We start from the raw sequence: 23,465 nt of genomic DNA, 5'->3' as shown, positions 1-23,465 counted from the left end.
TTTAAAGGAGTTAGGGTGTTTACAAAAACGTTACGTAAAATTAGAGTGTCACCCTCAGGTAACAGAACGATTCATTTGTTCCCGAAATGTTGAGTAGCGAACCGTACTGTTTCTGTTATTGCATTGTACTTTACACATGTAAGTAATTAATGTAACGTTCGGTATCTCGTGCTGTGTATTATCCTTTTGTACAGTAAGAGAACTCCCCTATTTGATAAAGGATATGCGTTATGTAATTTATGAACGATCCCATTGCTTTCAGTACTTTGATAAATAATGCAAACACTGGCAGAAATACTAGTTAAAAAAGCTTAACTTGACAGTGGTTTTGTGTTGTTTAATGTACTCTATCAGTTATGAAGAAAGAATATATCGCATTTTCGAAATAATGGAATGAAGCGGTCAAGGTAGCAACCTACCGCTTAGAGAATCCGGGATCGAATACGGACGAGTCGAATAATCCCCAGGAATTTTTCGGGACGGTTCGTCCGGATATGTCGAGCCCCGCCCTCGCCACTAGCTCCATTATGGGCTTGACTAAAAGAGGGCCTCTCTTAGTGCCCACAAGGCTGGTAATAAAAATGTAGAAAATATATTTTAATTATTATTTAAGTAAATTTCTATAACGAACAATTTTTATTTATTACATTAACATTTCCAGAATAAAAATTTAGTGAATGGCGAATAAAAACTATTTTTAAATCCAGGGATAAAAATGAATGAATTATATTTGAAAAGTAGGAGTCGCATGTGTCGAAGTAAAATGGCGGCCATAGTGTTGAGTAGATCGTGTTTTTGTAGATGTTTACGTTTGGAATCGTTTAGTTTAATTTATAGAACTAAATTAATTTCTCAGTTTTCGTCGTATCACAGATTAGTTAATATAAAACAATTTAAACGGTCGAATAGTCTCATTCCTTTGAGATCTTTGTCTAGTGAAGTGAAAGATCACGTAACTGCCGACTTATATTCCAAAGATGACACTCGCAAGAAAGATGATAATGGGAAAAAAGACTTCTCTAAGAAAGCCATGAAACTAACATTTATCATATTTGGCACAATATTTACTGGAGTCACCGCATTCCTTATATATGAATGGGGTAGGTGAAACTATTTGATAGTTTTAAGCAATGCAGTTTGATTTTTATGCTGTTTATTCTGTTTATTTTTATGCTGCCTTTTATTAAATAGCCTGCATCTTGTATTGAATCACACAGACGTGGGAGATGAAGGTATACCGAGAGGAAAATATGTAACAGTGTTGCTTGATTTAAAACTTATTTTAATTTATTTTTGTTCTAATAGTCACTTCTGGATCCATATCGTGATAATTTACTGAATTTTTCCCATAAGAATTGGTTAGTCCCAGGGGACAAGGTGGGCTGTCACATTTTTTACAGATAAAGTTTATCAGTAAAAAATGTGAAATTAAACATGTTTTTTTCTAAAACTGGATTGAAAATTGAATGGCGCCCAGTTAACGGAAATGTTCCAAAACAATAAAGCACTCTTAATTTCGGATAATCGACTATTTTACATTTTGAAAATAATTAAGTAATTAAATGTCAGTCTGAGTCCCTGGGATCTTTTGATTACAATTACGTTACGCCTATATCTTAGCAATCTTGCCAGGGGAGGCATAATTGCTAGGTTGGCCCGATTAGTCTCGTCTTGTCAAACACCTTTATTTTGTAAATTGACTTTCAATAGTCATAGCTATGTCAATAATTTAGATTATTATTATTATTCCGTTTGTATTTAATGTAAGATTTTCTGTTTTGGTAAAGTTTACGTAATATTTTGTAAAACTTCAGAGATTTGATTAATTTAATTTAAGACGTAATAAATTTGGTAAAATTTGTTTAATCATAAATATTTTTAAATGGAAAGTAGCGTGTTGTTATTATTTTCATTGCTGTTTAGAAACATCAAGCATCAAGCACGATCAAAAGAGTTGAAATGATGATGATGCACCTTAAGACACCCTATGTAATTTATATTAGAATGTAAAATTTATTCTGAGTGATTTATGATACAGAGTTTAATTTTCAAATTTTATAAAATATTTAAAATTTAAATATTACAAAAGTCTATTTAAAACAAACTTTTAAATAACACTATTTTTGTAGTGTTTTATATAACCAGAATTGTCAGATGTCCTTTATTTTGTCTAAATTGTTTTTGTCCTTTTTGGAAATGAGAAGGATGCAATAAATATTTTAAATTTTAATTCAGACTAAAATTTGCAAATATTTATATTCAATGTGAAAACTAATTTTTAAATTAAAAATCTAAAACACATAAACAGAATGTTTACTTACTAATTAAATCATTCAGTTTTATTTTTTGGGGAGAAATGTGATTTAGTAAAAGTTTGCATGTTATAGCATGAATCATTTTGAAGTGTCCTTTATTTCAGTTATGAAAATCTGGCAATCCTATATATATAACTGGTGAAAAGATGAATGCTATATAGGACATTTTATACTCCAAAAGTTATTTTATTTATTTATTTTTAATTCTTTTATTATTTAAATATTTGTTTAATATTACTTTATCATCAATGTGATAGTAAATGTCAAAATATAGGCTAGAATATGTTTTGGATTTGGAATACAGCAAAGCAACAAATGGGCAATCTGCCAAAGTGGAGATGTCTCTCAGGAGGGTTTTCTATGGTCTAAACTGACCGCTATTTAGGTGTTACAAATGTGAAGAAAAGCTGGAAAAACTGCACATAGTTGGCCCATTTGTAAGGTGCAAACCAACTAGGCCTATCAGTATTCAGTGGTTTTATTCACTTTCCATTTGTGGACTTACTAATTTTTGGGAAAACATTAAGAACATTGTTCGTAGAAGAGTTTTTTGAAGCGCTAAATGACAAGTCAAATCATTTAGACCAGTGTTCTCCATCCAGTCTTTTTGGATTAGTAACAAAACTTTGAATTTAACGAGATTCCTGCGACGCAGCATGATTTTAAAAACTGTTTAAAATTTAAAATAAATTAGTGCTGATTTAAAGAAAATTTTAAGAATGGAGGGAGTTAAATTATATTTCTTGAATCCGAAACTTGCTGTTATGAATATCTGAGAAGATTGAAATGAAAAATTGATGTAATCTAAATTATTTTCTGCATTCTTATTGTTGAATGTCTTTTATAAATATATTTTTATTATGTTTATCTATCAGTTGAAATGTTTTATTTATATTATAAAATATAGTATTCAAAGTCTTAAAAAATTTTCAGAAAAGTAGGTATAATAAAAATACTTTAATAATTGCATTGAAAATTAATTTTAATTATATATACATTATTATATTTTATCTTTTGCATGATTTCAATATATAAAATTATATCTTTTTAATTTAAAATTTTAGGATCCCCTAAAAGAGATCCTGATGGTAATTTGGTAAGCAATGTATATATTTGTTTTGATCATTGTTTAAGAAATTACAGTTAAAATAAAATAATATTTTACTTAGTAATAAAATTGCAATATTATAAAACAGTTCATTTTGATTAAGAAAATTTTACTGTTAATAATTTTTCACTAATAATTCTTTGTAATTTATTAAAAACAACAATAAAGATATGTTAAGTTTAATATTAATTAGCTGAAAATTATTAAATGACTTACAAATAGCCTTCCACATTTTTCCAGCTCTATAATATTTAGTCTTGTGTACCAAATTATACTCTAAGTATTTATGTTTGCTTAGAGTATAATTTAATATACAAGAATAAATGTAATATGGCTGGAAAAGTGTGCAAAGCTATTTGTGAGTCAATAAAGATATGGTTTTGGATATCATATTTTTAAACAGAAAGAAATGTTTTGTTGAATGACATTAACTGTATAATAAGAATATTAGTCACTAATGCATTAGTCGCAATGCTCTACATCTGTGATCTGAATTTATTTTAATGTAGCTATGTGAATAACTTTAAATTGAGATGAGTTTTTATTATATTATTTCTTATTGATCTTAATACAGTAGAGTCTCAGGAAGTTGACTCTCATAACTTGACATTCTATGAAACTTGTTATGTTGTTTCAAAAATTATACATATATTGATTGATTGAATGTATCAATATTAAGAATAAAAATAAAAACTTTAAAAGTAAAATATGTTGTGATGGTGTTTATATAATCATCACTCCAAATAATAATGGCTAGATATTTAGAAAAGAAAATATATTTCTTACTAGACTATACAATACATGAGTCCATTTCTATCCGTTCCTTCACACGCTTTCTTAGAGGCATTAACAAGTCTACGGCGGAACCGTCCTTTTATTTGAGGCTACTGTCCGCCAACAAATGTAAAAAAGTTAAAATTTCTCTAGCGGTAGCAAACACAATTCTTTAAAAATAAAATTATTACATTAAAAATTGCCGGGACGATTTCATATTTAGAAAAGAAAATATATAGACTTGTTAATGCCTCTAAGAAAGCGTGCAAAGGGACGGATAGAAATGGACTCGTGTATTGTATAGTCTAGTAAGAAATATATTTTCTTTTCTAAATATGAAATCGTCCCGGCAATTTTTAATGTAATAATGGCTAGAATTTGTATATGAAAATCCAGAGAAGGTTTTGTGTAAAGAATTGTATTTGAAGACTAAGACTTCTAATTTCACCTTATTAAACTTATTAGAAATGTGGAAAAAAATTAAATAATAAGTTGGAAAAACAGCTGTTATCTTTCTAAATTTAAACTCGGTACTTGTAGATTTTTCAAATTGAAAATTGTATTGAATTAATTTAATAATTTAGATAAGATTTTACATTAAAATTAAGTTAAAAAGAAAGAAATTTATATTTTTTATGTTTTTGTTATTTATATAAAGTCACGTTTTTTTCTTTCTTGTAGCTGAATAATTGAAATGAAAAAATATTTATGTATTTCAGATATTTTACTGATATTGTTAATGCAGTATTTTTTATTCATATTGACTAAGAAGTACATGTATGAAGTGTTTTTGTGTAATATGATAATGCATAAAAATCTGTTACTTTATTCAGAAAACTATTCACTTGGAAGAAAATATTTTATTATTTAATAGTTTGTTAAAGAATTTTAAAATACTTAACATTAATATAAAATAAACATTTTTATAATCAATTTTTTCCTACAGATAACAGATGAATTCTCCGAAAGTAAGTTAAATTTTTCGGCAACATATTAAAATTTGTTATTAAATAAATATTTATTCTGATTATTTTTTAGTGCCGATCTGGAAAGCTTACATTTTACGTTCTTACAAAGAATTACTTTATTATGATAAGGTATAGTTATGAAATTTTCTGTATATTTTATACACAAATCATATTCATATTATAATAAACTTTGTTTCTTTAATTATGAAATGATTATTAATTTACTTAAATTTACAAAATAATTATTATACTGTTTTGATTTTTTAAAATTAAATTAATTATTAAGATAATTAAAAATGAAACAGGTATTTGCTGTTTTTGTGTTTTACTTAGTTGGATAAAACATTAAATACAGTAGACCCTCCTGGTTATTCCTTGCATAGAGCAGTGCCAGTTTACTGAGTGTGTTTAAGCCTCGAGTCTGCCTAAAGTCAGTGAATGACTTCACCTGTAACCCTTTGGTATTGTTTCATTTTTCTTGCAGGTGGGCAAATAATACAGCTTGTTGGAATGCAATACTGTACACAAATACAACTCAAGTAAACAAGAAAAAAAAATTTGTGACATGGCTAGTATTTTCGTAAAAATAAAAGTGCATTGGTGATAACACTGGTAGTTTGCTGGATTATTGAGGGCAAGAGTCTACTGTATTTCGTTTAAAAAAATATATTATTTTCATGTTCAACTATATACTGTATGCATTTTTAATAATTTGTTTGTGTGTAGATTTTCTGATCTGTTATCATTTAACTTTATTATTATTTTAACATTAATTTAACATACTGTTTAAATTTTGAAGATGTAATAAGGTAACTATTCTGAAAATCTTAGATATATTTAATTTTTTTATTGCATAAATAGTATAGTGTAAAGTTAAATAATTTATTCTTTTATTAGTTTATTGTAACATTCAGTCTTTGCTCTAATGATTCCCAACAGCAAAGTACATTTACTTGATTTATCTAACCAGAAGTTAAAATAATATAACAGTAGTATAGGGTTGATGTGTTTTGGTATTTATTTTTATTAATTCAATGAATATCCATTTTAATTCACAATGAAACATCAATGTTCAAGCATGATCACGAACAAATTTACATTTTAGGTTTTGGTATTTTATAATATGACACTAGAAAGAAGGTGGAATTCTTGTATAAATTTTTCTGATAATAGTTGATATCTAGATACTAGATTCCAATCCAAATGATCTTGCAATTCAAGCAAAATGTCAACATATAAGCATTGATATTTGAAAATATACAAGGTAAGCCATTTTAGTCAGTCCAGTAAAATAACTATAAAAATATGCATCCTACAAAATATCGTTAAACCTAAAATGTTAGACTTAGGGGACCACAAGATAGGGCTATCAGTTTCATCATAGATGACACTACAATCAGTGAAAATGGGGTCAACTTAAATGGTAACCTTACTTTTTATTACATATGATTATACATCAAAACGAAAAATCTTGTATCTAAAACATTTTTCAACAGATGCACTTATCAGAAGTTATGAGCATTTGAAGTTTTATGCAGCCACCACACAGTGAGGGCATGCTTGAATCTGTGCATATCTGTGAAGTTCATTGAAAAAAGGGAGAAAAATGCTTAAAAAATCATGTTTTAGTGGAATCGTTTTTTCTTCAAATAATGAACAGATACGAAATGAGTGTCACAATGTGATAAAGAGAAGACATTGGTTTTGATTCCACCAAATAATAATAGTTTTAGAATGATTTGTTTTAGCATTTTTCTCCCTTTTTCAGTAAACTTCACGGATATCAATAGACTTACATGTGCATGGTGTGGCAGCCACATTACTTAAAAACTTCAAACACAACTTCTGATAAGTGTATTTTTTGAAAAAATGTTGTAGATAAAAGTTTATTAATTTTTTATATAGAATCAGAATATGCAATAAAAAATGTAGGTTATTACTTAAGGAAATGAAATTGACCCCCCATTTTCAGATTGTAGCACCATCTATGATGAAACTAATTGCTCTGTCTTGTGGGGCAATTAGTTTCATCGTAGATGGTTTTAATGTCTAACGTTTTTGGTTTAATGACATTTTGTAGGATGATAGTTTTTGAGTTGGAATAACTCAAAAGATATGCATTGATTGGATTGATTAAAATGGACTACCCTGAATATTTCCAATCTGAGAATGTTGTATATGTAGAATATTTTTTATTATAATTTATATTATGTATCTATTATACATATAAATTAAATTATATTATTATTTCAGATCATATTTATTTGAATAATGTAAAAGCATTTAAATAATTTTTCATAAAAGTTTGAGGTTATTTTAATCTTCTAAATTTCATTATATTCTGTTGTTCTTGAAATAACTAAAGCTTCTAAATAAATTTCAGAAGGTATTTCTGAAATCGGAAAGGAACATAACAGCTTAAAATTGTGATATAATTATATTTAATTTAGAATGAATAAACATTGACCAGGTTCCTGAATTACTAATTAAAATATGAAATGTTTATGCAGGAAATTTTAAACTACAGTAGAGCATCGATTATCCGACCCCTGATTAACCGACTTATCGGTTAACCGACCGCGTTCTAGTCGGCAAATTCAAATGTCCGCTAGTGATGTGGCGCTACAATATTTGGTTATGTCTTGGCTATTTTAATATTATTTTTGTTAAATTTTTGCATGTTTTAGCTGGCAGCACTGGCTCGACCATGAAAGGGATGCTAGTATTTAAACCAGGCCTAATACACTATACTAATAATGTATTTTTTCATACTTTTTGGTTATCCGACTTTTCAGTTATCCGACTTTTCAGTTATCTGACCAACCGCAGTCCCCAATTGAGTCGGATAATCGATGCTCTACTGTAATTTTCTTTCAACCAAATTTCAAATTAAACATAAAAGCAATTTTTATGAAATACAGTATGTATCCTGTGTTATGCATGGGTTGCATGTTAGCAGGTACCACATGAAATGAAATTTTGTGTAAACTTTTACTCCATCCCATGTAATCTCAAATGATTGTCTAAACCAGCAGTTCCCAAAGTGGGTGCTATAGCCTCCTGTGGGTGATGAGTAAATCTAGGGGAGCAAAAAGAAGCACGTGGGCAGCAAAGGACACTGGAGGCAGGGTACTGAACAGCAACCATAGGTGAGGGTTGGGGTCACTGACAACCTTTCCCTTTTCTTTGATAAAACAGATGAGAAGAAATATTGCATTTAATGGTTTCCAGGTGTGAAGAACAATGTACGGTAAGTGTTAGGTTCATAGAAAAGTTTTTCTAAGAATATTTCCAAGCCTTTCTCACACAAGGAAAAGTGGGTTAAGGGACATTAGGGTATGGTTGGGATGCATTGGATATAAGTTTATGGGGGCAGAGGCTCAAAAAAGTTTGGGAATCACCGGTCTTATGCAGTCAATTATAATTAACAAAAAAAAAACTGTAAAATCTGTTTAAAGTATTTTACCTATGTTTTTACTATAATGAACAACCTACTAATCTACATTAATTGAATATACAGAGCAAAATTTTATTATACTGTATCAAATACACTACCTGAGAAAAGTACCTGGATCTAGAGTATTTGCCACACTGGAGAAGCACACTTTCTTAGCATAAGAGTTAGATTCCAGAGGTTAATATGTAAAAGTTGATTTGTTACGATAAAAAATTACATAATATGAATTTTGTAATAAAAATTAATTCATATGATTATTATAAAAAAAATTGTTTACATTAATTTTAATTTAATGGTAGATGATTAAAGATCCATCTCGTGAGAAATTACTGCCAGATCCATTAACAGAACCATACTATCAGCCTCCTTATACTTTGGTATTAGAAATGACTGGAATTCTTGTTCATCCAGATTGGACAGTAAGAATTTTCAATTTTACTTTGAAATTTATAATAGTTAATATATTAATTCTGGATGCAAATAATTTTTGCATTCAGAGTTTATTCATTAACAATTTATTTATAGTTTTGTAAATTAGATTAATAATTTATTCTACATTGATTAATATGATAATCGAATATTTTTCCATCTTTTTGTAAAAAAACTAAAGTTTTTTCTTTCAAAATGTCACAAATATTTATTTAATTAAAACAAAAAATCGTACAATGATCTAGCAAAGTGTCAGCCTACTATTGCAAGGGATATGTGTTTGAACTTAATTTATATTTTTCTAATTTATTATAGGTAATGTGGATAGGGTGTCATTCTCATTGTTTATCAAAAGTGGCTAATTCTGTTACAAATCAGGCTTACCTGTAGTGACAAAATTATGGCTGCTATTACAGCCTTAATATGTTGCATTGATAAATTCACCAATCAGTCAATTAAACATGGAAGAAAATATCTGATCACTGCTGTTTAGTTTTGTATTTGATATTAAAAATTTAAAACACTAACTTGTGACCAATTCATTCCAATCCGTTTTGTTTATTTTTCTTAAAATAAACCTACAAAGACAAAGAAGACACCAATAATCAGCAAAAAGTGAGAAATTTTAAAAAAACAAACATTTCTTCCATGTGAAACAGGCATCTTCAGGTTGAATACAAAATAGAATAGATATTTTAAAAATATTCTATTTTGTATTTGACCTGAAGATGTCCATTTAATATGGAATAAAACATTTGTTTTCATTAAACTTTTTCATTCTTTTTTCCCTGGATATTTGTATTCTCATGGGTTTATTTATACGTAAAGCCAATATAATTGTAGCGATTTATTTTTTATTTTATTTTATAATTACGTATATTGGTATAAATTATATAATAATATAACAATATATGTATTGATGTAATGAATTATCTGATATATATATATATAATTAATTAATTAAAAAAACTAAAATGTATTATATACTAGTATCTGAAAGGATTTGTACAACAAAAATTGTATATCGAATATTTTAAAATTGATGTTACCGCTTGACAACAGAAGTGGCTATTAGGTTCAAACTTAAGTTCAGATGTTTAAGATTAACCTCATATGTTGCTAATATAATAAGAGCTGTACTAATCAAGGTATTTTTTAAGCCATAAAAGACTTAAAAAATAGCTTATGTAAGAACATGAGTTTTGACATTCGTATCATTCATTGGATTACAATTTGAGATGTAATCAAAACGATTAATGAAATAAGCTTACTACTAATATTACAGTAGAAACACTAACTTAAACTGGATGTGTGCAATATAAGAACACTTCAAAACTAGAATCTATTTAAAAGAACAAAAAACATTTATTGAAAAACAAATGTTTTCAACCTTTATAAAGGCTATCATCAGGTTCTACTGGTAGAATGCAAATTTGAAGAAGACAAATTTTAAAAATGTTTGTTATGTAAGAAGTTTGCATTCTTAGGAGTATAGTAATGTATTATAAATTAAAATAAATATAGAAGAAAATTAACATACACAAAAAAATTAAATAACTATATATAACAAAATATGAGATCCCGGAGACCCCCTCTTTCTTTTGGGAAAGTTTACTTGATAAATCATAACAACTAACTGTTGATGTGTGTGAACACTATCACAAGAATCAAACAACAAAAAGAAAAATAAACCTTCGTCCAAGTTGCAACCAACTTGTGACAAAATCTTACGACAGCCCACTGGGACACAGCTGTGACAGAGTGACCTGACGAAATTTTCATGCCCACTAGAAAAAGTTGGGATAAAAGGGGCAGACATTTGAGTCTCGGGGCAGACACACCTTGAAGAGCGTGGACCCAAGCTCTGTTCTTTGAAATGTTCTTATATTAATATTACATTCTATTATTTTAATGACTATTTTAGAATATTTAATAAATTTCTTTTAAAAAATAAATTAAATAATGTATAAGTGTTAATTTAACAAATTCAGAAATATTTTGTGAATAAATATTATAGTATATAAATTGTTAATTTTTAAAAATGTAACTATATAAATCTGAAATTAATGTATCGTATTTTATTTTAGTACCAAACTGGTTGGAGGTTTAAAAAACGACCAGGAGTCGATTTCTTTCTTCAGCAAATAGGACCACCTCTTTATGAAGTTGTTGTGTACACTTCTGAACAAGGCTTTGTATGTTTTTTTAAGTAGAATATAATATATATATTTTATTTTATTAAAAACTGAAATTTATATCCTTTAAATTTTATATTTTCTTTAAGGTTAATATAATCATAATCTTAGTTAATTTAGTGAAAACATGTTTTTTGCATCATATTACTACTAAAACAAAGGAACACTGTAGTATGATGATGATGATGATATATAGATTATCTATATAGAATTAATCAAATAGTAAATGTAATAGATACTAACTCAAATTATTATACATTTAAGTACTGTTATACAGATAGAACTTGAATGTATAATAATAATAGAATTAATATGCACAAAATATATTATGTCCAAATTATAATTACAGGTTAAACATCATCATATAGACATTATATTTCAACAGATAAAATAGAATATCATACATTACATAGACATATATTCATTCCAAATACTTCAAATTTTTCAGTAAATGCTTTAGCATGTATTTTTTCTAATACACAATCATTAAAGGTTACTATCATGTAAAAGTAATCTATAAAATAAAATATATATTGGTTAAATATTAATAAAAAAAAAATATATATATATATGTGTATATTGGTTAGTGAATTAATGTATTAACTCATAATTAATGTATTAATTCATAAAGTTATACTAAAATTTGTGATATATGTTTTTATTAATTCAAATTGCAGTTGTTAAATTAAAACAACTTCTTACAGAGTTAGTTATAAATTAAAGTGCTGTTGTTACTGGACTCCTAAGGTTCTAGAGGAGGGGTATCAAACTCAAACTGCTTAAGTGCCAATTTTTTGTTTTGAGTATAACAGCGGGCCAGATGTTTTTAGCATTTGTAGCCAAAAATTTTCTAAAAAGTAGTCCAAAAGTAGGAACCCAAAAAATTCTTTTTTTAATTACCCAAGATTTCTCAATAAAATAAAAAAAACACCATTTGTAGTTTTCCAGCAATAACTTTAATCACAGAACAAACATTTTTGGCCAATTTACAGGCCTGAAGCAGGTCTGTAAAATGATCTGGAAATAAGGATCGCAAGACTCAAAATACAAGCATAAACTGTAATTTACTAATATGTCAAAAACATTCATTTTATATGCAATATAGTGAGAATTGTACAATAAATGATCTTGCCAAGATGGACTTTAATTTGAAATTCAAAAGATGAAATAGAGAAAACATAATGTAAATAAGAAATTAAACACAAAAATAAAAATAAATCTAAAAAATAAATATCTCTAAAATAAAAACAAAAAAGTTATAATAATAATTGAGTTTAACAATTTTGTTTATTAAGTATTATTTGTTTAAGTACAAAATATTACATTTTCTTTGGTATCAAGATGATAAAAAAAATAAACAAATAGCATTATTGAATTGATGTCGCAGGCCGCAACTATTTGTCTCTCGGGCCATATCCTTGACATTCCTGTTCTAGAGTGTGATTTAGTTGTTAAATTATTTTCATTATTAATTGCTTATGACTTTGTATATTCACATATACTGTAGCATAAAGTTTTTTTAAATTTAAAATTTGGAAAATCTTTTCATATCTTATGAGGTTAAAATTTTAGAATATGATAATTTGAAGCTAAAGACATTTGGTCTTAAAAAATGTTTAATCCCAATTAATTCTTGACTTTTTAAACTTATTTAGTATTATTTTTCATTTTGAATATTTTAATTAACTTTTTAAAATACAAAAAATTAATAGTTATTAGTTATTATCTTGAAAACATATAAAAAGATATTCAAGTCTTTCTAAAAGTTTTGAATATTTTTGTTTATTTAGAATAAATTTTGCTACATGTTAAAATTGAAGACGCAGTCTGTTGAAAAAGGAATCAACGTTTATTTAGTTTCAATGTTCCAGAATAGTTTTTGAAGACTGACCTTTCATTGTAGGCTACTTGGCCATCAGAATTAAACTTCGCTTTAAAAACAATGAAAAAATATCCAATTAAAAACAAAGTTTTAAAATTAGAACTTGTAATGCCACAGACGTCTTCTTACATTTTCTATCTTTACCGCTTGGGGACTGTAGAGCTTTCTATCCACTAGAAACAAACACTGGTAAATGTAGATTTTCAGCTGCTTCTTTTTGTTTTTAATGGATATTTTTTCATTGTTTTAAAGAAAAGTTTTAATTTTGACAACAAAATAGCTTACAATGAAAGGTTGTTGTCAAAAATTGTATTCTGAAACTGAATAAATGGCAATTTTTTTTAACAGACCATGTTTTTTAACTTTAAACTTAATTACCATCCAGCAATATTCTACAAATTTTGCTACTTTTTAACTTATGAATATACACTGTGTTGCTGAAAACTTTATACACCTTAAAGCTGGTGTGAATAGTAATAAAATATAAATGTTGTGTATTAGTAACTTGTAGAGCCATCTCCAAAGTTGATGAATTTTCATTATTGCCAGACTGAGCTCGCCAATTTCTGATTTGTAACATTTGTGATTAAACTGTTCTCTAGTGATATCTTCTTGTACTGTGATGTAATGAATTTTTTATTTTCCCACTATCATTCCATGAGCAGAATTTGATTACTACTGCATGATGGCTTTAATGTGCTTCAAATATTTGCAACAGAGTATAAAGTACTTGTATTTTTCTATTTTTTATTTGTAATTGAATAATTAATAATAATTAAAGTTTTAATTGTAATGCACATAACTTTTCATAAAAAATAAATTTGAAATTTCATAAATAAAATTTTTTTAAAATTTGTTTCTTAATATTTAGTTGGTTTAGGTTTTCATTTATTTTGAAGGATTTATTTGTTAATCATGAGTTAGTTTATATGATGATGCTAGTGTTGAAAATATTAGAAACTTGAGGCAAAAATTAATTCATATGACAGATTAAGTGATTAATAAATATAAATATAAGTAATTAAATATATAATTCTGTTGTTTGAAAATAAATGATAAAAAACTGCATTATATTTTAAAAGATTTTATATTATGTTTAATTGTATTGTAGACAGCCTTTCCAATTTTGGATACTCTGGATCCAAACGGGTATATCACCTACAGGTTATTTCGGGATGCGACTCGTTATCTTAATGGACACCACGTTAAGGTTTTTATTTATAAGATGTCTTATATTTTAAACATTTTATTAAAGACATTTCTAACTAATTTATAATTTTAATTATTTTAAAGGATTTATCTTGTCTTAATCGCGATTTATCTAAAGTGATCTTTATTGATTGGAATCAAAAGTCATTTCAACTTCAACCTGGCAATGCATTAAAAATTAAAAAATGGTCTGGTGAAGACGACGATCGTAATTTAGTTGATCTTGCAATGTTTTTAAGGAGTAAGTATTTTTTAGTTTTCTTTTTATTGTACATGATTATTAAAGTAGTGATAAGGATTTTTATTTAATAATTCATATTTATTATATAAATTAAAATTTTTAAAAATTCTTCACTATAATTTGTTTAATATATTATTAAAATTTACTTTCTTATTTGAATTTTATATAAAAAACATATTAAAAGAATTTAATTATTCAAATATATGTACTAGATACATTTTCCAAATAGTTTTAACATGTTACATGGTTTTATAGAAAATAACTCTTCTAAACTGATATTAGGTTAAGTCAAGTGGAATATTTTAATTGAAAGGAAATATTTATATTTGATAATAACAAGCACTTCTTCAGGTTTATATGGAGTAATGATTAGAATAATTAAATAAACATTATTCAAATTTGAAATACAAAAAGTTTTATGTTTCTCACACAGAAATAATTTGGAATATTATAATTACAAAAATTATGAACATAGTAAATACAGTTGAACCATCTATCTCAAACATGTTTTCTCAAAAACCTCTTCATCCCTAAATTTAATTTTTCCCCCTGCATTTTCAGCCTAAATTCAATATATTTTCCATGTTTATGTAATATAATTTTTACCCAAAATCTCTACATATCAATTTCTGGACTGAAGTGTCAAGTACAAATTCAAATCTAAGCAACTACATTTAATAGCATAAATTGTAATTGAGAAACATTTTTAGCTATACAGTACATAGATCTGATTGGCTTTGTACAGTACAGTACAAAGTCAATCGGAAAAAAGCAATTAACACTGTTTTTCTCTGATTGACTTTGAGTTTGGCTTGCATCTTATTGGTTGAAGAAAGTTGGGTATCAGAAACTATTGCTATTATCAAACTATTTCTGTTAAGGTATCTCAAAAATGGCTTATTTGTACCTAATACAGGTATGTACTGTACTTGCTGTTGTATGAATAAAATATCATACCTCCAATCAAACCTATTACTGTTTACTGTGTAGGAAACTCTATATCTCAAAACCTATCTATTTCCAATTTTTTATCTCATTCTTGTGAGATTTAAGGGGATAGACAGGTTCAACTGTATAATATCAAAACAGGTTTACTTTCTTAATTTTGTACAATGGAGAGACTAATAGGAAATTAGTTTATTCTTCTCTGATGAACAAATTAATTAGAATAATTAAAGAAGTTTATTTGAAAGAGGTAGGAAAATAAACTCAGTTAACATTTATTTGCCTGCATTATTTTACATACCATGTAATAAAATATAAAAAATACATATGAAGGACATTCAGAAAAATATTCCAATGGTACATACAGTCTATAAAAATAGGATGAACTGAATTTTGTCAGCCATTGTTGTCCCAAAATGTAAGAAAAAATATCAGCAATATTAATTAACAGTATTCCTGCATAACCATGCCAGAAAATGTATGTAGATTTATGATCACACCAGATGCAAGATAAGGTCATAGTATTTTGCTTATTGAAGTTTTGAGTCATGAAGTAACACTGATAGGAATTGTAAGATATTGAAAAAATTTAATTAGTTATTCAAAACAAACAATAAAATTTACAGAGTTCTAACATTGGGTTATTTTATGACAATAGATGACTATAAATTACTGCTTTAAAAGTTTAGTACTAAACAATTTCAGTGGGAAATGTTCCATCATCAGCCTATATCTATACCCTTGATCCTTATGTTGTGCCTTCTGACTTTAATTTTGCAGTTGAACACATTTTTAATAGGACAATGATAGACAGATGACTAACTATGAAAGATTAGTTAAGAATCTGGTAGCAGACTTTATAACAAAGGGTTGGAAAAAGCTTAGGAAACTAATCTGGAATGATAGGAAAAGCTTCCTGGTCTTAGTGATGATTTTGACAATGTAGGAAAACTTTTGACAATAAAGGAATGTCCAAAATGTTTTCTCTGTCTTTTGTGGACAATTGAAATCATTTTCTATGTAGTCGTCATCATACATGTGAAGCCCTTCAGGACATATAATGCTAATCCTCAGAATCATGTTTCTGAGATAACTGAGTTTGAATGTTCAAAAAATCCTAAAATCATATGAATAGTTGTATGTTAATATTTTTGCTTTCCAAACATTGCCTGTAGATGTGGCGACCGTGTCATCATTTTGGGAATTTTCATGTTTGGATTTTTTTCAAACATTAAAATGCAATTACCTCAGAAATGTGATTTTGAGGGTTAGCACCAAGTTCCTGAGGGCTTCATATAATCAAAAACAAACTTGAATTTTAAAGTAAATATCTCTGGCCTTTTCAGATTTTATTTGTGCTATTACTTAATTAACATTGAAAGTTGGCTGAAAGATAAGCAGAATTGCATCCATTTTGTACAAATATTAGTAATAGAAATTAAGTTTTGTATAAATTAAAAAATATGAGAAATTCTGAAAGATTGATCTGCAGCAAGACTTTAAGCTGAATTTCCAGCAAGATAGCTGATATGAACAATTGTCAGCTATATTAGTATCTGTACAGTTATGATATAGTAGAAGCCAACTACAGTGTGTCCCAAAAATATAGATAATCTATATGTTTTTATTTTTTTTTTTAAATACTAAGTATTTCTTAACAATGCAAGTGGTTATTATTGTTTCTTTATAGTACAGTACAACATTATATAATTGTTTTTACAATATTTGACAGTTACATAAAGTGTTAAACACAAAATATTTATTTTATGATGTCCCAAAAATATAGATAAGTTTAAACTTTGAACTCAACATAACTAAAGTTCATAACATAAATTGATGAAAGTTGTTTTAATATGAAATAAAACTGCCATTATGCTTAATGACTTCAAAAATGCAATTAGACATTGATTTAATTAAATTTTGCGAGATTTCTGGATCCATTTGAGACCAGTACTCAATGATTTCTTGTTTAAGTTCTGAAACTTTCATAAAATGCATTATTAGCATAAATTTTTCAAGCAAGAATGCCCCCACAAGTTCTCAATCAGATTTAAGTCAGCGCTTCTTGCTGGCCACTTAGTTGTTGAGTGTGAACAATGAATACTAGCATTGTCCTGTTAGAAAATCCAGTCAGGTCCTCCAGTTTCTTCCTCAATAGGTTGTTAAATTATTTTCAGGATCTCTTGATAACTTTTATATGTCTGTCTACCAGTTAAAATCATTAATCCAAAGCAGCCCCGCACTATAACAGAACCACCACCCTTTTGCCTGCTGAAAAACTGCACTTTTCTTTCCTAATATCATGCCAGTAATTAGGCTATCCAAATTAAATTTCTGTAAGGCTTGCAGACTGTGTGCAATTGTCGGGACAATCGAGGGGTTGAAACAATTGTGTGTGGGCACGAAATTAGCACTGAGACAAGTTTTCCATCTTTACCTGTTTAATAAGATAATGGTTTTCTTACAAATATTTTTACATCTCCTTCGACACAAATTTACTACGGTAGAGTCTGGGTAAAGTCAAATATTTTGAAGAGTGTCTTTCTCAGTTATGGTCGGCAGGATTGACGGCCCCAGGGACACTGTGTAGCTTTGGAAAGAATAGTCCTTGTTGCAGGGATGAAGCTTGAAGAGTGTGAACAACTCCAGGAGATCGAATGTCTCTTGGAGATAGATAAAAGGTCGAACAGCAGATTTTTTTATGACAAAACAAAAGAACGTTGTGTTCTTGAAACACACATTTTGATCAGTTTTTCTCCTCAATTCCATGCTCCGATTGGTCCTCCTTCATCACCTGGTGACAATTCGAAACCTTTCGAGGTGCAGGAGAGGTCAATTTTGCAACTAAACCTATCATTCATCTAAAATTCTCTTGACTTTGATATTCTCCTTGCCATTTAAATCCATTTTGTTGGAAAGAAAATTTATTATTTAAGCTAGACTTTGTCTTGCTTTGTTTAATTCTGAAAGGTGAGAGCTTAACTAACTCACCAGATTTTCATCATTTAAAACATACAATTTCGATTTTCCCCTGGGACCTCACATTTCTCTTCATCTTTGAAAAGGATTGAGAGCCATTGGTCATTCTACAGCATGTGACCTTTTAGCTCACTGCATTCATACCAATCTGTGTCATTTTATTAGTGATGTTTTTTTTGTCACGACATCAAATTTCATATATGGAGCTACTGAAATTCTTTGATGAACAGTGCTTTTTGATATTTTTAATTCACTTTCACACAAAATTTGATGAATTGATTATCCTGTTAAGATGCAAGATGCACCACAATTCAATTATCATCCCTTTGAGATATAGTCCTTCCTGATCAATGTTTAGAAGGTATTGTAATGATTTTTCCAAAATTTTATACATTTCAGGAGTAGATCTGTTCATTAAAACAGAAAATTCTTTTACATTACAGCCTTAACTTTTTTTTGAAAAGTTCTTTAGAGATAGAGAAGAAAAATAATGTATTCACTTACAGGTGTATTTCAGATAATGTAGAACCTTTATTAATCAGGGTTCTACTATATTTAGAATTATTTCTTATATATGAGACACATTAAATATTTCTCTGTAAACGTACAACTCCAGTAAAACAGATACTCTGCTGTTTGAGTTGTTTCTCATCATAGCAAATGCACTAAATATTCTTTCAGGCCATGTTATGTTTAAAATAAATTTTAGAATATTTGAATGAATTTAATATAACAACAGTTTTATATTTAAAGAGGTCTAAAATATCCTGAAATATTCTTTTCTAATTCGTGTATATATTTTTTTAAGAGGAAGAATAAATAGAAAAATAATAAAAATCTTTGTTTCTTTAAACGTAAAGAGTTTAAAACTTTTGCCTATTTACTTTAATTGAATTTTATTGCCTAAAAGCAGATAATTTGTTTAGATTATTTATTAATTTAAAATTTTTTGAAGACAAAAATGTTATAAAATTTTAAATATTTAAGAAAATGTACCATTGTAGAATATATTTTTTTACATGATGAGTTGTACTTTTAACAATAAGTAAATTTAATTAATTAAAATTTGAGATATGAATCTGCATCTCTTACGTACCGAGAGAATTATTATTTTGTTGTTCAAAAATTGTATGCTCTCCAGATGTACAATAATTTTTATCTGTTTTTTTTTATCAGAGGATTGTGAACTGTACTACTTGATAATATCACGATTTAACCTTTCAACGGTGGGATAGTCAGGTATGGCGCTACCCCAAAGTAGTGGAGAAGAAACGTGGGAAATTTTTAAAGTATTTTTTCACACATTTTTTCTTATTATCATTTCGGAAAAAAATTTTGTAAACAGTTATGTCTAGTAAAGAAAAGTCTTTTTTTATTGTTACATAATACATTTTTTATGTGAATTTTTTTTTGTGGTAGTTTTCGGCGATACCCCCAAAAGAATTTAACGGATATATCCGTCCCTCACCACTGCCACACGATCTCCCTTGACGGATATATCCGTCGGTCACTGCATGATGGCTAATATATAAGAAATTACCAATGCTTCCACTTATTCTACTCTCTTTCCTTTTTGTAAAATGTTGTACTTTCTGTTAACATGTCCTACTTTTCCTATTTTTTGAGTGTAAAATTTTAAATAAATATATATATTTTTTGATTTTTTGGCCATTATTCTAGAATAGATCAAACAATTTTTGTAGACTTGTGTTTTCAAAATGCTATAGCTCTTTTTCACATTAGTTCACTGTTCAATATATTTTTTTTCAACTGGATAAAAATAGTCAATGAGAAAAACACACCTTTAAAAATCCAGCAAAAAAATTTTTACTAATAAAAACGTTTTCGAACAGTTTTTACCGATCTTCATCAGTTAAGATGACACAGATTGTGAAAATAGAACACAAATTTAAAAATAAACGTCAACAGAATTCTAAAATAAATATAGAGATACATAACTGAAATCGTAGTTGTGAATAATAAATCCATGTGCTGGTAACTTTTTCCAATAAAGCCCAGTCTCATCAACGTTAAAGATTAGGCCCGGAGAATAGTTAGTTGCCTTGTTCTACATAACCCCGAAATTCCTTAGGAAAAACAGTCACCGCCGCAACATCTACGCTCGCTGCTTCGCCACATAATTTTACATTACGACAGTTACTTCGGGATTTAAATCTGATAAACCAACCCATGCTTCCCAAAAAGTTTCTTTGCCTCCGTCTGTCTCCTTAAGATTATCAAAAATTGATTCTGCTTTTTCAGTTATAGCAGCTTGAGTCAATGAAATGGTTTTTTGATTTGCATCATCCACTCATAACGATAAAAATTTTTCTATTTTTTCAAAAATTTTACCTCTACTGTAACTCACATGTTTTACATTTACTGCCATAGACTTGATCAGAGTGTTTAATTTTATCTGCATTTTTCATAATGGTAGTAACAGTGGATGGAAGTAAATTCAGAGATCTACAGACATTACTGTGTGTTTGTCCATTTTCCATTCGTCGAATAACTTCCATTTTTGTTTCTAGGGAGATTGATTGCCATGCCTTCTTGACATGTTTAGATAACTCTGGTGCACTTCTTTTATCTGACATAATAACCCTCCTTTATCCTTGTATACGTGGTTACCTAAATATTTAGTATTTTAATATTTTTATTTATTTTAATATTAATTTAATGTAAATGTATACATACCCAACAATATTAAACAGAAGAAATAAATATATTAAATAAAATTCTTTGTTTTAACGAATATACAATGTTGCGGCTTAGTAAATATGTCAACGCAAAGAAAAATCGGTCTAGCACTGGGAGAATCGGGGAATTACACGGGGAATTGCTCACAGGCGTTATTGCGAATCAACATAAACCGAGGGCTACCTGTAATATGTTCATAACTTTAATACGTTAAAGATGATAAACACATCTAAAATTTACTTATTTTTTATTGATATTTGTCACTTTTTGTGATTTTAAAATTTTCTTTTTTTATATTTAATTCGTAATAATGAAACAATGTTAATTTAATTGTTTTTATTAAAAAAAAATTAGGAATTTAAAAGCATTTGTTAATTTTATTTAGTTCATTTCAGTATAAGATTATAAATTGGTTCCACTTAAAAAAATAACAGAAGAATTCAAACAATTGACTTGTGTAATATTGCCCTAAAATTTCAAATAAAAAAAAGTATCATTTCATACATTAGTCACACCCATTTAAAGATGTTTAATGATTCTGCAACTGCTAATATTCACATGGTTCTATTTATTTTATTCTTTAACCTATTATCTTTTTCTGTAATAGTTATAAAAGGCTTTACCAAAACTATGAAATGTATATATAAATTTTTTTTATTTAGGAAAGTGTTTGCATTAATTATAGGAAAATAATTATAGATGACGTTAATAATACATAAGGTAATTATAAAAGTCGTTCGAATCTAGACGTTGCATTCATTGATTGCAGTGAAAAGAATTAATATTTAATTTTATTTCGTAATATTTAATTAAAATGAGATATAATAAATTGATAATCTTCAAAAAAGGGCATGGTTAAATCAACACAAGAAAAGACATTTAAGTCTTTTTTTGAAGCAACAGTTTAATATTTCATTTATATAATTTGTTTGAAAAATTTTATGAATATTTTTGATATGAACTCAATGAGTTTCAAAACAGAAGTGTTGAAACTTAAGTATCATTTTCTGAAAGTGAGATTGAATAATAGTACATTATGCAATTAGTTTATAATATAGGCGATTATGGCACGAATGGAAGTTTGGCACACGAGTGGAGTGAGGGGACCAATTTCCACGAATGCCATAATTGCTAGTTATAAACGAATTGTCATACGGTATTTTGTGGTTAAACAGTGTTTGTGACATCCGTGCCATAAAGCCGTGCCATAAAAATTTTATGGCACGTGTGTTGGAAACACCGTGTTTATACATGATTTTGAGTTCCACAAGTATAGTGTTATAGGTGTAGTCAACCACAAAGTAATGTTTTGAGATTTTTTGTATTTGCTCCACCCTATCAGCACTAAGAAGATGTTTTTTTTTTTTTTGGTCAGTCCTATTATGGGTTTGACCAGGCCTGCAATAGGGCAGCTGGATAGTAAGGATGGGATTAAACATATTTGGAACAGATCACACACAAAAAATTTTGGGGTTTTTGACTGCCAGATTTGATCCTGGATTCACCAGAGCATTAGGCCAATTCTTAGCTGCCTCACCTAAACATCCAGTAGTATTTTGATTATAAGTAAAAAAAAATTTGAATTTTTCTGTTTTTAACAACTATCTTAGTAAAATGTTTTCAGAAAGTTTATTAAAATAGTAAGAAATTTTTAATATTTTCATACTTCATTAATTTACACTACTAATTATGTCAAATGTATTATTAAATGTATAGTGTAATTATAATTGTTTTGCTTGATTAACATACTATATTCTTCTCTGTATATTTAATTTGATTTTAGTTAAAATATATATACATATATATATTTTAGTAAATTTAATATATATAATTATATCAATAGCTATTGCTACAAGTGGTGTCGAAGATGTTAGAACAGTGTTAGATTTCTATAGACAATTTGACGATCCATTAGAAGCGTTTAAGGAAAACCAAAGAAAGTTACAGGTGAGTCGGAATCGGGTTCGTAACCGTCCGGAATATTTTAACGTAGAATATAAATTTTGTTTTTATTCAATTAGGAACAAGAACGACAAATAAAACAATTGCAAGAAGAGAAAAAGTCATCATTGACCGGAGCATGGACGGGACGTTTCTTTAGGAGATAAGTTTTTAAATGTAAAATATGCAGTATGTTCAGTATTGTTCAGACACAACTAATACGAGTTTTAGACGATATATTGTATATGTTTCTTTGAAAATGGAAGAATTTTATGTTCTTTTTTTTTTTTGTAATAAAACAAGTTCAAAATTACTTGTTTAG

The 23,465-nt window shown here is 27.8% G+C and overlaps 1 protein-coding gene across 2 annotated transcripts; it reads left to right on the top strand.

Annotated features, from left to right (window-relative positions):
- Window positions 1-751: 751 nt before the first annotated feature.
- LOC136979622 (mitochondrial import inner membrane translocase subunit TIM50-C-like) lies at window positions 752-23,456 on the top strand. Of its 2 annotated transcripts, XM_067275647.1 has the most exons (11): window positions 975-1,100; window positions 1,192-1,232; window positions 3,380-3,411; window positions 5,144-5,165; window positions 5,236-5,294; window positions 8,922-9,041; window positions 11,139-11,246; window positions 14,240-14,338; window positions 14,422-14,578; window positions 23,046-23,149; window positions 23,224-23,456. In XM_067275647.1, the coding sequence occupies exons 1-11, from the start codon at window positions 1,096-1,098 to the stop codon at window positions 23,308-23,310; spliced, it is 834 nt and encodes a 277-aa protein (XP_067131748.1). In that variant the 5' UTR covers window positions 975-1,095; the 3' UTR covers window positions 23,311-23,456. The 2 variants fall into 2 exon arrangements, with proteins under 2 accessions (XP_067131747.1, XP_067131748.1); XM_067275646.1 differs by lacking the exon at window positions 1,192-1,232 and having other exon boundaries at window positions 752-1,100.
- The last annotated feature ends 9 nt before the right edge of the window (window positions 23,457-23,465 follow it).

Source organism: Centruroides vittatus, unplaced genomic scaffold (assembly GCF_030686945.1).
Source record: "Centruroides vittatus isolate TY-2023 unplaced genomic scaffold, ASM3068694v2 contig_630, whole genome shotgun sequence".
In the NCBI taxonomy this organism is placed as follows: domain Eukaryota; kingdom Metazoa; phylum Arthropoda; class Arachnida; order Scorpiones; family Buthidae; genus Centruroides; species Centruroides vittatus.
This window is presented reverse-complemented; position numbering and strand designations above follow the sequence as displayed.